The 14559-nt window shown below is 42.6% G+C and overlaps 1 protein-coding gene across 1 annotated transcript in view; it reads left to right on the top strand.

Annotated features, from left to right (window-relative positions):
- The window catches only part of RBM28 (RNA binding motif protein 28), a 30400-nt gene extending 17919 nt beyond the window's left edge, over window positions 1–12481 (top strand). Inside the window, exons 13-19 of the mRNA XM_004741827.3 lie at window positions 163–227; window positions 1985–2143; window positions 5075–5224; window positions 5537–5611; window positions 8063–8325; window positions 8928–9024; window positions 11930–12481. Of these exons, the coding sequence (XP_004741884.1) occupies window positions 163–227; window positions 1985–2143; window positions 5075–5224; window positions 5537–5611; window positions 8063–8325; window positions 8928–9024; window positions 11930–12064 (944 nt within the window). The 3' untranslated portion in view covers window positions 12065–12481. The remainder of the gene's footprint in view (window positions 1–162; window positions 228–1984; window positions 2144–5074; window positions 5225–5536; window positions 5612–8062; window positions 8326–8927; window positions 9025–11929) is intronic.
- Window positions 12482–14559: the final 2078 nt, after the last annotated feature.

Here is a 14559-nt window from a genome sequence, read left to right as displayed (position 1 = left end):
CCCTGTAGCCTATTTCTGGACCTACCCAAATGCCACTATGTCCTGGCCAGCATAGTCCTCTGGGCCCTGTACAAAGAGCTTGCATCATTCAAATCACATTCCTCTTGTTGCTCAGTGAAAATTCCCTTGCTGATGTCTTGGCCTTTTTCCCTCTTTTTGCAGTGATTCGTGCTGGGACTAAGGCTGCCGAGGGTGTGAGCGCTGCTGATATGGCCAAAAGAGAACGGGTGGGTAGATTAGGCACCAGCCTTCAGGTTCTGCATGACTTACTATAAATCAATATATAATGATTATTGAATGCTGGAGGTGCCTGTCAGAGAGCCAAGCATCAGTCACAGACCCTGCTTGCTTGCGGTCTTGTTAGAGGGAAGCATACAGGTGAAACCGCAAATAACCCAACATTGTATATCATATAATGTGAGCGTTGTATGCCATTAAAAGGACTGGATCTTATTCTTTAATTTCCCAATGCTCAGCAGTAAATGTTTGCCAAATAGTATGCTTCTACAAAATAGAATAGACACTTAGAGGCTAAGGCTATATATAATTAGATGTCAGTGTAAAGGCAGATCAGAATGGGCTGGAGTTAGTAGGTAAGGAGATAGATGTGGGTCTTAGAAGGAAGAGTTAAGATGTCCTTTTTTGGTAGGGGGTTATGTCCAGATTATAAAATCCTCTTAGGAAGACTCCATATCATGGGAGTTCCCCCTGATAACTGATACTGAGTTTCTTTGCTGCTTAGTTTTTCATTTCCAGTAATTTTTAACTTTTACCCAAGTAGTGTACTTTCAAAATAGCTAAGCCATCCTAGAATGATAAAGAGGCATGATCATTAAAGAGAATGAGCTTTGAAACTTGAAGGTACAGAAGATGAAGAACAGAGAAGAGAATGTAGACACCAAGAGTCAGTGTGTTTTTCCTTTGTACAGTTTCTAGTCTCGTGTTCACAACTTTTTTTGTTAGTGAGCATCTGGAAATCATGGTATTAAGAGAGCATTGTATGCCTTTTTCTGATCATGGTATGATAGTGAAACATTTAATTTTCCCTTAGAACAAATTTTTCTAGCAAAAAGCTCAGTAAATTATAAGCATTATAATTCACAGCAGGCACAGTTTTTCCTGGGAGAAGAATCATACTGTTGAACTCAGGCATGAGAGCCTCTTCAAATAACCCTTTAATACTCATTTTCAGAGTATTTTTATTTTGTAATTTGTTAGCACCTTTACCAATTAAGAACAGCAGAAATAAGACTTGGTAAAAGAAAAAGTTTAATTTAAAACTCTTTTTCTACTAATCTGATTTTTAAAAAACATACCAGGAGAAGAATGTTCTCCTCTTACTTTAGCAAATGTTGCCCTGGAACTGGTGTTTTGTGCAGCATAGTTGAGTCCAATACTCTAGAAGCAAAATTCATTTCTGTGGTCATGGACATTCTTCTGCCTCAAGGTGGCAGAGTTGAGATAGCATTCTATCAAGTATTTAAATAAATTCCTTCTCGTTTTGGAAGGACTAGATAATTAGCTTGAGTTGGTGGGCAGATAAGGACTGGGCATAGATGGTAATCACAGTATTACTTATTACTTGTTTTGGGCTGCGTTTCGAGTTTGGGATTTTTTTGTATATTCCCTCATTTCAGCCGCACATCAGTGCTGAGAGATGGGTATTTTGACCTATGGTTCTACTTTGTAGAGGGGAAAAACTGAGGCTTAAAAAATTTCATGTAACTTCTCCAGTTAGAGATGAATTTCCAATTTAGTCTGTTTTCTAGAGCCCATGATTTTACTACTTAACCCCCATCTTGCCTCTCTGTACCTTTCCTAATCTAGTCATCATAAGACTGTAGGTGGGTGATTTCCTTTCTTTTATCTATACGTGTTGTTGTTGGATGGGGGAGTGGTGATCACAGTTCTTTCCTTTTGGAGAATTATGAACCTGCATTTTTAAAGGGTGGATTGTATTGTTAACAATTTGGTGTTCTTTCAGTTTGAGCTGCTGAAGCATCAGAAACTCAAGGACCAGAATATCTTTGTCTCCCTGACCAGGCTGTGCCTGCACAACCTCCCAAAGAGTGTGGATGACAAAGAGCTCAGAAAGCTGCTGCTGAGTGCCACTCGAGGGGAGAAGGGGGTGCGCCTCAAGGAGGTGAGATGGGCCCTGCCCACTCCGAAGTTTGATTCTCATCGTGGGTCAGACTGAGCAGTTCAGACTGTGCTGCTAGCAGACTGACAGTTTCTTTTGCGTGCATTGTCGACAGATGAAGCTGGGTTTGGCAGTTTTCATGTGTTTGTTTTCTCTTCTTAGAACTGCCTTTCACATGCATTGTCCAAATTGCAGCAGAATGTGAGGAAGTGTCTGCCCTCGTGAATTAATTTGAATGCTTGCTGTGTGCTCAGCATCATAGCAGGTGCTGTAATGTTACTTTTCTCACAGAGAAAATACTCTGTGTAGTTTGCTCTTTAGAAGGACATTTTAGTGCCATTTAGGCTCTTACTGTATGAAAGTGCTGTGTGGCAAGCACAGAGAGCCATGGGGGTCTTGGACAGTCGTATTAGACAAACACTGGATTCATACCAAGTCTCTGAGTACAAAGACTTCCCTGCCCCCCCCACCGCAAGCCTTTGTCATGGCACTTACTGTTACACCGTCCTGTCATTGTCTGCTGGTCATTTCTTCCGACCACACTGAGCTCTTTGAGAGCAGGTAGGACATTGCTCCCAGTTCTTGGCAGAGTACCTGGAACATAGTAATCTCTCAATCTGTATTTACTGAGTAAGTAACACAGGCAGTATTATAAATCTACTTTGCTCTGATTTGTGACTAGAAACTGTTTTCCTAATCCTGGAAAACCTCTTCAAAATGTATGGCATTGGTATTTGGGGAAATACATGAGAGAATGTGAACATATCAGCACATATCGGACACCACTCTTAGTAAAACTGTTCAAAGTGTTACTGGCGTAGAGGTCAGTTGTGTAATTTCTCATATCAGCATCCACAATACTTAGTAAGTGCCGATACACATTGAAAACCTGTCATCAGAAAGGGAAATTTTGTTTTTTTAAGATTTTATTTATTTGTTTGCGAGCAAGAACAAGCAAGAGAGCACAAGTGGGGAGCAGCAGAGGGAGTAGCAGTCTCCCTGCTACGTAGGGAGCCCGATTCGGGGCTCAGTCCCAGGACCCTGGCATCATGACCTAAGCCAAAGGCAGATGATTAACCCACTGAGCCACCCAGATGCTCCCAGTTAGGGGAATTTATGTGTTTTACTATATTTGTGTTGTATTGAATTTTCTCTTTACTTACTTTTTAAAAAACTCCCACTATTGTCATTTTAAGGGGACTTACTTTCTTCCTTCCTTCCTCCCTTCCTCCCTTCCTTCCTTCTTTCTATCCCTTCCTCCCTTCCTTCCTTCTATTTATTTATTTATTTGAGCAAGAAGGAGAGTGAGAGTGAGCATGAGAGGGGAGAGGGTCAGAGGGAGAAGCAGACTTCCCACTGAGCAGGGAGCCTCGTGCGGGATTCAATCCTGGGACTCTGGGATCATGACTTGAGCCAAAGGCAGTCACTCAACCAACTGAGCCACCCAGGTGCCCTCTTTTTTTTTTTTTTTTTTTAAAGACTTATTTATTTATTTGGGAGGAAGAGTGTGAGCAGGAGGGGCAGAAGGAATGGGAGAATGAGAATCTGAAGCAGACTCTACACTGAGCATGGAGCCCCATGCAGAGCTCACTCTCACTATCCTGAGATCATGACTTGAGCCAAAACCAAGAGTTGGATGCTTAACCAACTACACCACCCCAGCACCCCTTGAATTTTCTCTTTAATTCTTTAATATGTGTAGATATAGAATCTCAGCAAGATGGTAAACTTCTTGAGAACAGGAACCTCATGTTCAGCTTTTTGTAACTTCCCCATAGTACATGTCACAGTTGTAGGGACAGCATAGGTACTAGAAGTATGTAGAAGTAGTTACTAGCAGCATCCATGTATCTAGATGTCTCTATTACATCAGAACTATGGCTTTCAGGAGTAATGGCCTGTAAACAATCAGTTTTTCCAATATATGCTACTACAGTTTGGTATTCTTGATGCCCCTGGACACCTATTACATTCAGCTTAAGGATTTAAGAAAAAATCATGCCAGAGAAGATCTGAGCTCTGAGCAAAGCCAGCGGAAGCTTCTTCCTGTAATCCAGAGGCTATATGTTAGGCAGGCCCTTCCCCATGCCTGAATGTTTTTCTTAAAGATTTATTTATTTATTTGAGAAAGAGAGAGAGAAGGGGCAGAGGGAAAGAAGCAGACTTCCTGCTGAGCAGGGAGCTTGATGTGGGGCTCAATCTCATAACTCTGAGATGATGACCTGAGCTGAAATCAAGAGTCGGATACAAATAACTGAGCCACCCATGTGCCCCTAAATGTCTTTCTTGACTAAAGCCATCAAGCCTTCTTTTCCTTTTCCTTTTTTTTTTTTTTTTTAAGACTTTCTTTATTTATTTGAGAGAGAGAGAGTGAGAGAGAGCATGAGAGGGGAGAAAGTCAGAGGGAGAAACAGACTCTCCATGGAGCTGGGAGCCTGATGCGGAACTTGACCCCAGGACTCCGGGATCATAATCTGAGCTGAAGGCAGTTGCCCAACCAACTAAGCCACCCAGACGCCCTTGTTTTCCTTCTTTAGTGATTTCCTTCCTGAGTGGCTTCTTCAGGGATGAGGTCTATGGACAGCACTTCAGAATCTGTGATAACCTACACCGTTTAAAGTACCATATACCTCTCAACTTGCTTGTATTGTCCACAGTTGACTGTTAAAATGAGGGGGGGGGCGTACTTTATTTACATGCTTATTTATAGGTTTTTGTTGATCTCTATAAACTCTTAGAAAGCCAGAAAATATCTGTTTAATTGGTTTTGTGCTTTCAGTAGGGGTGTTCTAATAAGACCTTGGTAAGCGTGACTTCAGTGTGACTGCTGTGGCTGATCGGATGAGGGTTCTTTTCCAGTCACCTGATTTCTCAGTGAGTCTGTTCGTGCTCTCATCCTGTAACCACGGCTTCTTTCTCTTGTTCTACTCTTAGTGTAGGGTGATGCGAGACCTCAAAGGAGCACTTGGGAAGGTGAAGGGTCAGTCCCTGGGCTACGCCTTTGCAGAGTTCCAGGAGCACGAGCATGCCCTGACAGCCCTACGCCACATCAACAACAACCCAGAGATCTTTGGGCCTCTGAAGGTGAGCCTCGGCCTCTGGGCACACCTGTTCCTCTGAGGGCCGTTTGCACAAAACTATTTCTCTCCTTTATGTCCCATGTCCTCTGACTTGTGTGTGGTGACAAAGAGTAGCCAGTTGGTGGAGGGAATAAGCAGTGATTCAGCGGATAAGATTAGAATGAATTGGAATCTAAATTGGATAGACTGTGTGCAGAACGGCCCCTTACTTTTAAGTAGAGTAAGTGAGCAGGTGAGCGGGCAGTGGTGGGGGACAGCTCAGCTTCTTGCACTCAAACTAAGACATATAATGAATGATATTCTCTTTCTGACCTAGAGACCAATAGTGGAGTTCTCTTTGGAGGATCGAAGGAAACTTAAAATAAAGGAACTGAGGATTCAGCGCAGCCTGGTACAGAACTGAAATGTTTTTCTGTTTTTGCCTGTTTTCTTAAAATTGTGGTCAAATACACATAACATAAAATTTATTACTTTTAAGTGTAGTTCACTTAAAACAATTTTTGTTCAGACTACATTTAAACTCCTATTTTGTTCAATTTGTGGTTCTGCATCCTTGAAGTAGGTCTTTACCCCATTAGGTTACCCTCTACTCTTAGTTCCCCAGAACTCTCCAGGCCATCTTCTCTGCTGGCCTTCCTTGTGATAGCTCTGTTGAGGGGAAAGGAAGGAGAGAGGAGAGTCAGGCTAAGGTTATTAGCAGTGAACAATACCAGTACAGTGTTTTGTGACATACCTGTCAAAGGTAATGGCCCACATGAAAGTTTACATTGCTGTAGATTTCAGCTGTCTATGCCATGATTCTTCTTCTTAGATGTGATGCCTGATAGTTTTAGTATTGTTTTTAATCTAGTGTGGTGTAAAGCAAAGAATGGAACCAGGAATACTCATGTTCAGACTCAGGCTGTACCCCTAAGTTCTGTGGTAAGTTAGTACCTCTCTCAGCTTCAGTTTATAAAGTAAGATTACCACTGTCTGCCTCACATGACTGATAAGGATTAAATGGTCACAGTGCAGGGTCAGCACACAATCAGTACTCATTCTCTTACCCTTCTTGCCCTAGGACTTAGAAGGCCAGAATAATCCTGATACCGTAACTGCTACTGCTTTCATGAATAATGTACCTGGATTCGCTTATATACCAAACATCTGCACTCTTTGTGGTGTGTACCATGGGCCTGGGCCAATAGAAGAGCAGTTTCAGGAGTTGAAAATATAGGATCTGGTTCTTGTTTCAGGCAGCTTTGTTGTCCTTACTGCCTTAAGCTGTTGCTTCAGAGTGCTTCTGAAACTAGAGGTTTAAAAAATGATTCAGATGGCTTTATTTGGTGCTTATACTTATGTACGTACTACTCTGTGTGAAAGTGCCCCTTTCCCCTGACTCAACGATACTTCTACTGAGTGTCTGTATTCAGATCAAATGTGCTTCCTCAAGTAGCGTTTTCACCACCTCTCTCAAAGGAGGTAAGACCTCATAACTTGTACTTTCATGAATTTCCTTAAGGTCTTTAGTGTTTTTTTTTAAGGTTTTTAGTTTCACCCTATTTGTATGTGTCTAATCCGCCACCAGGCTGTGAGTCCTGAAAGGCAGACACCCTTTGTAGCCTTACCTTAAAAACTGAGACTGGCACTTTACAGGCATATAGTAGATCTTTGTTGTGTCAATGATTACACTAATTTAATGTGGATCTTTTTCTTCTTCCACTATAGTGCAGCTAAATCTGTAACATACTTTATGTCTTCCTTCTTACAGCATCTTTTCCTAGTCTTCATTTCAATTATTCCTTCTCTAGCATTCTTCCTTTTTTTTTTCTTTTTAAAGATATTATTTATTTATTTGACAGAAAGAAAGCAAGGGGAGCAAAGCAGGGGGAGTGGCAGAGGGAGAGGGAGAAGCAGGTTCCCCGCTGAGCAAGAAAGCAGGCCTCAGGGACTCAGTCCTAGGACTCTGGGACCATAACCAGAGCTGAAGGCATACACCATGAGCCACCCAGGTGCCCTGCAGTCTTCCTTTCTTTATGCAGATTCGAGTTTCTGACCTAGGTCATCTTCCTTCTCTGAAGAAATTCGCTTAGCCTTTCTTGCAAGACAGGTCCCTTGGTGACAAACTCCTTTAATTTAGTTTGAGAAAGTCTTTCTTTGACCTTCATTTTTGAAGGTGATTACACTGGATACAGAATTCTAGGTTGGTGACTTCCCCAAAACTTTTTAAGTATTTCTCTGTTCTCCTTTCTTACATGGCTTTTAAGAGAAATTCAGTGTAATGTTATCTTTGTTCCTCTGTAGGGAAGGTATTCTTTACCTCACCCCCACCCCTTCTTTCCAGATCTTCATTTTGTCTTTGATTTCCTACAGTTTGGTATGATATGCCTGGCTAGAGAGGCTGTGGTACGTCTCCGGTTCGGTGTTTGCCTGAGCTTCCTGCATCTGTGGTTTAGTATCTGCCACCAAGTCTGGCAAATTTTCACCCCTTATTACTTCGAATATTTCTTCTGTTCCTTTCTTTCTTCTCCCTCTGGGATTCCCGTCACATGTTTAGTAATTGCCCCATGCTACTGGTTTTTCTTTTTGCTTTCTTCCTACTGGCTTTCAAGTCTTGGGCATGCATACACTTTCCCTTGTTCCTGTATATGGAAAGGGAAGTGGTGGTTTTGTGTTCCCCAACCTGGTAACCAGCTATTACCACGTCAGGGCCTGTGAACTTGAATTCACTTCCCTGTAATTTGTACTCTATAGGGGAAGAATTCTCCTTTCACTAAGCTTGCATAAAGCTCCTTTTCTGCTGAGTGTTTTCAGCAAATAAACCTCATCCGGAAACTAGATGGCAGTCTCTTGTTTTGTGCAGCAAAAAGTGAAATCCAAGCTTGCAACTGGTGGGCCCCAGCAGGAACAACCAGCCCTTGGAAAGGACCAGCAGCGGCAACAGAAAGCAGCTCAAAACCACACACAGGAACAAACCAAGGCCCCCCTGGAGCAGAAGGGGAGGGTGCATCCGACCTCGTGGACAGGGTTCCAGACCAAGGCTGAAGTGGAACAGGTGGAGCTGCCTGATGGAAAGAAGAGAAGAAAGGTCTTAGTGCTCCCCTCACACCGAGGCCCCAAAATTAGGTGAGATGCAGAGTGGCGGCATAGCAGGGTGGTGGGCTTCTCCCAGGGTTTGGCTTTGCTCTACCCTTTTCCTCTTTGTGGCTTTTGTTTGGATGAAAGGTACATTTAGCACTCTGTCAGCCCCCCATAAAGGGTTAATGTGCAGGCATCTCCACACTGACAGAGCTGTGCTCTGGGAGCAGTTGGAGGCCGGAATAGGAATAGCCTGGGAGGAACTCCTGGGGTGGCTTTTGTGCCATTCTCCTCCTCTTGTGAAGAGCTGCCTCCCATCCTGTCAGCTGAGGCCCTCTTACTTGAGCTTATCTTGCAGATCCTGTTTGAGGCAACGGATTAGTGCTATCAACAAAAGTCAATCTTTACAAAATACTTGTTAAATAAATGATGGTTTTTGAGAATCCCTTGAGGTTTTAAGCCAAAATAAAAAGTATACACATGTTGAGCCTTAGGATATTATGTTACAGTTTCCTCTTTTAGAATGACTTATCCTGGGCTTAGAAAGAGCCAGTGCAAGAAAAAGCATTTTATCTGGCAGTGGAGACAGCCTCGGAGGAGCCAGTTAGAGGGGGAGCTCAGAGTGACACTTACCTGACCTCTCATTTCAGGCTGCGGGACAAAGGCAAGGTGAAGTCTCTCCCCAAAAAGCCAAAGCCCCAGATGAACCAGCAGAAGCCAGAGAAGCAGACATTACCTCCCAAGCAGGTGAGTTCTATAGGGCACGAGGCTTTGGTACAGCAGGGCTCTGCCATGGCTGGTAGCCACTTTTGTGCTTTGATTAGTTAAGCAAAAAGAAAGGGCTTCTGGATTGCAACACCCTCTTTTAGAGGCTGTTGAGGCATGCAGTTCTAAAAGTGGAGAGAACCTGGGCGCCTGGCTGGCTTAGTCAGAAGAGCGTGTGACTCTTGATCTTGGGGTCATGAGTTCAAGACCCATGTTGGATGTAAAAATTATTTTAAAAAATAAGGGCACCTGGGTGGCTCAGTGGGTTAAAGCCTCTGCCTTCAGCTCAGGTCATGATCCCAGGGTCCTGGGATCCGCATCGGGCTCTCTGCTCAGTGGGGAGCCTGCTTCCTTCTCTCTCTCTCTCTCTCTGCCTGCCTCTCTGCCTACTTGTGGTCTGTCAAATAAATAAATAAAAAATTTTAAAAAATTATTTAAAAAAATAAGTAAATAAACTTAAAAAGAAATGGGGGCACCTGGCTGGTGGAGCATGCAATTCTTGATCTTGGCATTGTAGTTTGAGGCCCATGTTAGGTGTAGAGATTACTTAAAAATAAAAATCTTAGGGGCGCCTGGGTGGCTTGGTCGGTTAAGCATCTAACTTTGATTTCAGTTCAGGTCTTGATCTCAGGGTTATGAGTTCAAGCCCCACATTGGGCTCCACACTGGGCATGGAGCTTACTTAAAAAAATTTTAAATAAAATAGATAAGAAATAAGTAAATAACTAAGTTATTAAGTAAGTAAATAAATAGATAAAATAAAAGTAGAAAGAACCTGCATATTACTTTCTTTACTTCGACAATTCTCTTATTTTACTTTTTCCTCAAGCATACTGACCCTCTGCCCAGAGTATGTTAAGACGAACTCAGCTTCACATGTAAATATGCCTTCTATGAAAATGAGGTGTATTGCTCAGAAAAAAAACCTCGGAATGCATCTTCAACTGACTGGTCTTAAAAATATGTATATATTATGCCATGATCATATCTAATGAAATTAATAAGAAGCCCTTAATATCCTCTAATATGCAGCCCGTATTAAAATGTCCCCAGTTACCTCAAAAATATTCCTTTGTAGTTGGTTAGTACAAATTAAGATCCAGACAGATTCATACATTACATTTGGTTTTATATCTCTTAAATCTTTTTTTTTTCCCTATAAAACTCAGTTTTCCTCATCAGACCCCTTTTTCCTATACTGATAATTTGTTGAAGAAACTGAATGATTTGCCCTTTAGAATGTATTACATTTTCGGGTGCCTGGGTGGCTCAGGTCACGATCCTGGACTTCCCGCATTGGGCTCCCTGCTCCGAGGGGAGTCTTCTTCTCCCTCTGACCCTCCCCCTTCTCATGCTCTCTCTCTCTATCTCTCTAATAAATAAATAAAATCTTTTAAAAAAAAAGAATGTATTACACTTTGAGTTTAGCTGCTTGCTGCGTTGTGGTATCATTTTACCTGTTCCTGTGATACCTGGTATTGCCTATAAACTGGTAGTTAGATGTACAGGCTCGATTAGATTCAAGTCCAGTTTTCTTTTACTTTTTGTAAAGATTTTATTTATTTTTAAATCATCTCTACACCCGGTGTGGGCCTTGAACTTATAACCCAGAGATCAAGAGTTGCATGCTCCAAGCTGAGCCAGCCAGGCGCCCCTCAAGTTCAGTTTTCTCAGCAAGAGTTTTTCACGGGTGGTGCTGGGTGCTTGCGGGTGCATCAGCATCCTAAGGCACATAGTGTCTGGTTGCCCCATTTTTAGTGATGTTCAGGTTCATCAGTAGATGTGTAGGCTTAGAGATTGTCTGCCTCTCTCCCATTTGTGAAGTTCCCATCAGCCTCTCATCTAATGGTTTTAGCACCCACTGACAATTACTGTCTATATCCATGATTTCAATATGGGGTGCAGAATGGTGATTTTCTAGCATTTTGGTTTTGGGGCTTCCCCCCCTCCCAGTTCTTTTGCATTGTTTTGGTAGAATTCTAGAAAAAATAATCTTCCCTGGTCAACTATATGGTTACCATGATATAACCATTTGTATAGGAAAGGCAGGATAAATGCTTGATTTCATTTCTCTTTATCAGTTTTCAGAGTAATGAGTTGGTGCCCTACCACCCTCCTTTGGTGACCAATAAGATCTTTTTAGTATTATAGATTCCTGAGTTTTTGTATACTTGATGTGTTGCAATCAAATGCAGCTATTATTTTTGTCCAATTTAGGCCAGCAGAAGGCCCTTCAGTTGGGTCCTGAGTCCTTCTGATATGACCCTATCTTTGGTGGTGTCCTTGCTTTCTGGTAGAACTGATGTCCCAGCTCATCTTACATATTTCTTCCCTGGTTCTGGCATTAGCCATTTTTCCAAGCAGCCCTAGGTCCTTTTAGTAGAAAGTTGTGGTTTTACATTCTTGAACATTTGAGGTCAAGATTTTTTTTCCCCTTCCCTAGTTCCTTCTAAGTTTTAAGGGTAAAAGAAGCATTAGCTTCTCTTACTCAAGGAATCTGTGCCTCTGGGAAGTCTGACCCACACCGTACTGTCTTATAGAGCTCCATCTCTGAAATCACATAAGCAGGATTCTCGTTGAGGGAAAAGGCCAGCAAGAAGCTGCAAACTCTGGGCTGACTCGTGTGAGAAGATTCTCACAGGAACAGTTGAGAGTGAGAGCTCTGTAGCTCCTGCACGGTGTTTTAGTGGGACTTTCGCTTAGGTGTTCCCGGTCTGGTTTCTTGCCAACGGATGGTTCATTTGGGTTTTTCTAAGGGTCACTCTCTGAATGTCCACCTCTTGTGGCTGACAGGATTTCTTATTTTCTCTCGTGGTTGGCATAAAGGCAAGGTGATATTCAATGCTTGAAATTGATGATCTTATTTTTCCTTACCTTTCATTTATAGGCCCTTAGGAAAAAAGCTAAGGGAAATAAGACCGAAATCCGCTTCAACCAGCTGGTCGAACAATACAAGCAGAAATTACTGGGACCTTCTAAAGGAGCACCTCTTGCAAAAAGGAGCAAATGGTTTGACAGTTGATGGTGGCAGCGGACTGGATAAGAAGCTGGATTCTTGGTCAAGCTCCCAGGTCGCCACCCCTTAATGTTATTCTCTGAGGGAAGGACACCCCCCCCTTCCTCCCCAGGGCACTGCCACTGTTGGGAGGCCCCTTGGACTGTGCACATTTGAACTTTGGACCCCTCCTCAGTGCGTGATTAGTGAACCACAAAGAGAAATCTCAGAAAAACATCGATGCTTTTTGTGTATTATCCAAGTTACTATGTGAATTGTGTCTGTAATTATTACCCATTCAGTCCTTTGTTTCTCAAATGGAAAACAGTAGGAAAGAGGTTTCTTGAGGGCTGAATTTTTAAGATGTGTATTTTGTTAAGTGTTTCCTTTAAATGAGGTATTTTTTGGCTTTTTGAATAACAAACTTATTTCTCATTTCTAATAGATGTGAATCCTTTATTATTTATGAACATTGACATTCCTAACTCTAGTTCAGTTACATAGTTCTACATAATGCAGGAATTAAGTAAGAATGGAGAAAAATGATTTCCAACCTAATCTCAGAGAATGGGAGAGACTGGGAAAGTCACTGAGGGCAGTGGGGCCTGGCAGAGAGAAACCCCTGATAATTGCTAGCCAGATAAGTGGGTTATTATGAGCAGTTGACTAGAAATCGGTTTGCAGTGGCCCACTGTCAGTAGCCTCGCTGGTGATGACCCACATTTTCCCTCCTCAAAAATTAGCAGAGGTAGGAGTTGGTGGAGGAAGCAGTGAGCATGAGGCCTAGGCTCTAGGTTGTCCGGCCTTTACCTAATGGGTGGCCTTGAATCAGACGCAGCCTTGGTTTTCTCATCTGTAAAGTAAGCAGTTGAACTAAAGGTTTTCTCTGATCCATTTTGGCTATACTCTTTTTATAATTCATTCATTCTAATTCATACTCTTTTTTTTTTTAATCCTTTCTTTTTTTATCCTCAGAGAGGATAGAGATGACTCATTACTTCCCCAAATTTTGGAGGTATTGCAAAAGCTGGGAGGGATGGTGAGTAAATATTAGAGAGTCTAGATCCAAAAAACATCATGATAGCCTGAAGGGATGGGCTGAATCTGATAAAATGAAAATCACTGGGAGCAAACATAAATTCCTTCACTTGGGTTCAAAAGCCCTGCGGGCACAAGTTGTGATTGGAGAGTTTGAGTTGAATGAATTCACATTCTGAAGCAACAGTATGGCTGCCACACATGTAATGGGATCATTAGCAGGAGAAATGGGACGTCTCCAGTGAGTGAGCTGCTGGTATTCTGGGTTGGCCATATCATACCTATGAGACAAATGTAATGACCAAGTTGGTGAAGGAAGTCAGAAAGAGAGATGGAAACACAATTGGTCATGAGTTGGTTGTTGTTGAAGCTAGTCATAGGTAAATGGAGATGTATTATACGGTTCTCTCTGCTTTTGTGGACATTTGAAATGTTCCATAATAAAAAATTAGACTTTAGAAAGTCCAATGAGTAACTGAAAGAAACCGGTCTGACTTGCCTGAGAAGGGAATTTTTGGAGTGTTACTAGCTGTTGGTAGAGCGCAGAAGGATATATGGAGGCAAATGAGCAAAAGTCACAAGGAATTGGGTTTTGGAAGAACTTCAGTGTTGCCATCAGAGGGGAATGAGTCCCATCTCTGGAACAGAACAAGTAGAGTAAATCCGGGATAGTGCCAGGGTGTTCCAGTACCCAAGGACTGGGCTAGAGGAGACCATAAGGATTGGTCAGCTGAGTAATGTTTGACCCCGGGATGACCTGAAGATGGGCTTTATGTCTCTACCCTAGTCCCTGAGGCCCCTTTCTAAGGCAGACGTCCTCATTCTCTCTGTGGTGTTCTGCAGCTACTTGGTCCTCATGAAGTCTGCCCCAGGCTGAGATGGTGTAGCTCCTGCAACAGGCAGTGCCCTTGTTTCTCCAGCCCCTGCCCCCTCTTCGTCTTGTCTCTATCTGTCTCCCTCTATTTCATTTTTGGCTTCTCAGCCCTTCCTTCAGTTCCTTTGACTGTACCACCTCAGAACCTTCATGTTTGTTCCCTTCGCCTGGAGAAGTTTTCCCTCAGATCTTTTGCTTATCACTCAGCTCTCCACTGAGCTGTCACTCCTCCTGGAGCTCTTTCCTGGCCAAAGAAGGGCTCTTCTTCCCCTCCTCTCTATCCTGCCCCCATCACTGAGTCCTGTTACTGTGCTTATTTTCTAACGAGCGCTCAGTCTCTCTGAGAGTGTGTTTGTTCCCCTAGTTAGAATGTATGCTTTGTGAGAGGAATTTGATTTCTCAGTTGTCCTGGAGGCACAGCACCTAGAGTTGAACCTGGCACATAGTAGGTAAGGAGTAAATATTTTTTGAATGAAAAAAAAAATGGGCAAAGGAAGAAACAATACCCAGTGGGTCAGAGAAAGAATTGGAAATATAGTCCAAAGTTCTTGACTCTCTAGTCCAAGCTGGTGCTATAATAAATGGTGCTTACTTGAGAACTGTTGCAACC

The sequence above is a fragment of the Mustela putorius genome, unplaced genomic scaffold (assembly GCF_011764305.1).
Source record: "Mustela putorius furo isolate JIRA1106 unplaced genomic scaffold, ASM1176430v1.1 tig00003845_pilon_pilon_pilon, whole genome shotgun sequence".
Taxonomy (NCBI): Eukaryota; Metazoa; Chordata; class Mammalia; order Carnivora; family Mustelidae; genus Mustela; species Mustela putorius.
Note: the sequence above shows the minus strand (reverse complement) of the source record. Positions and strands in the feature narration are given on the sequence as shown.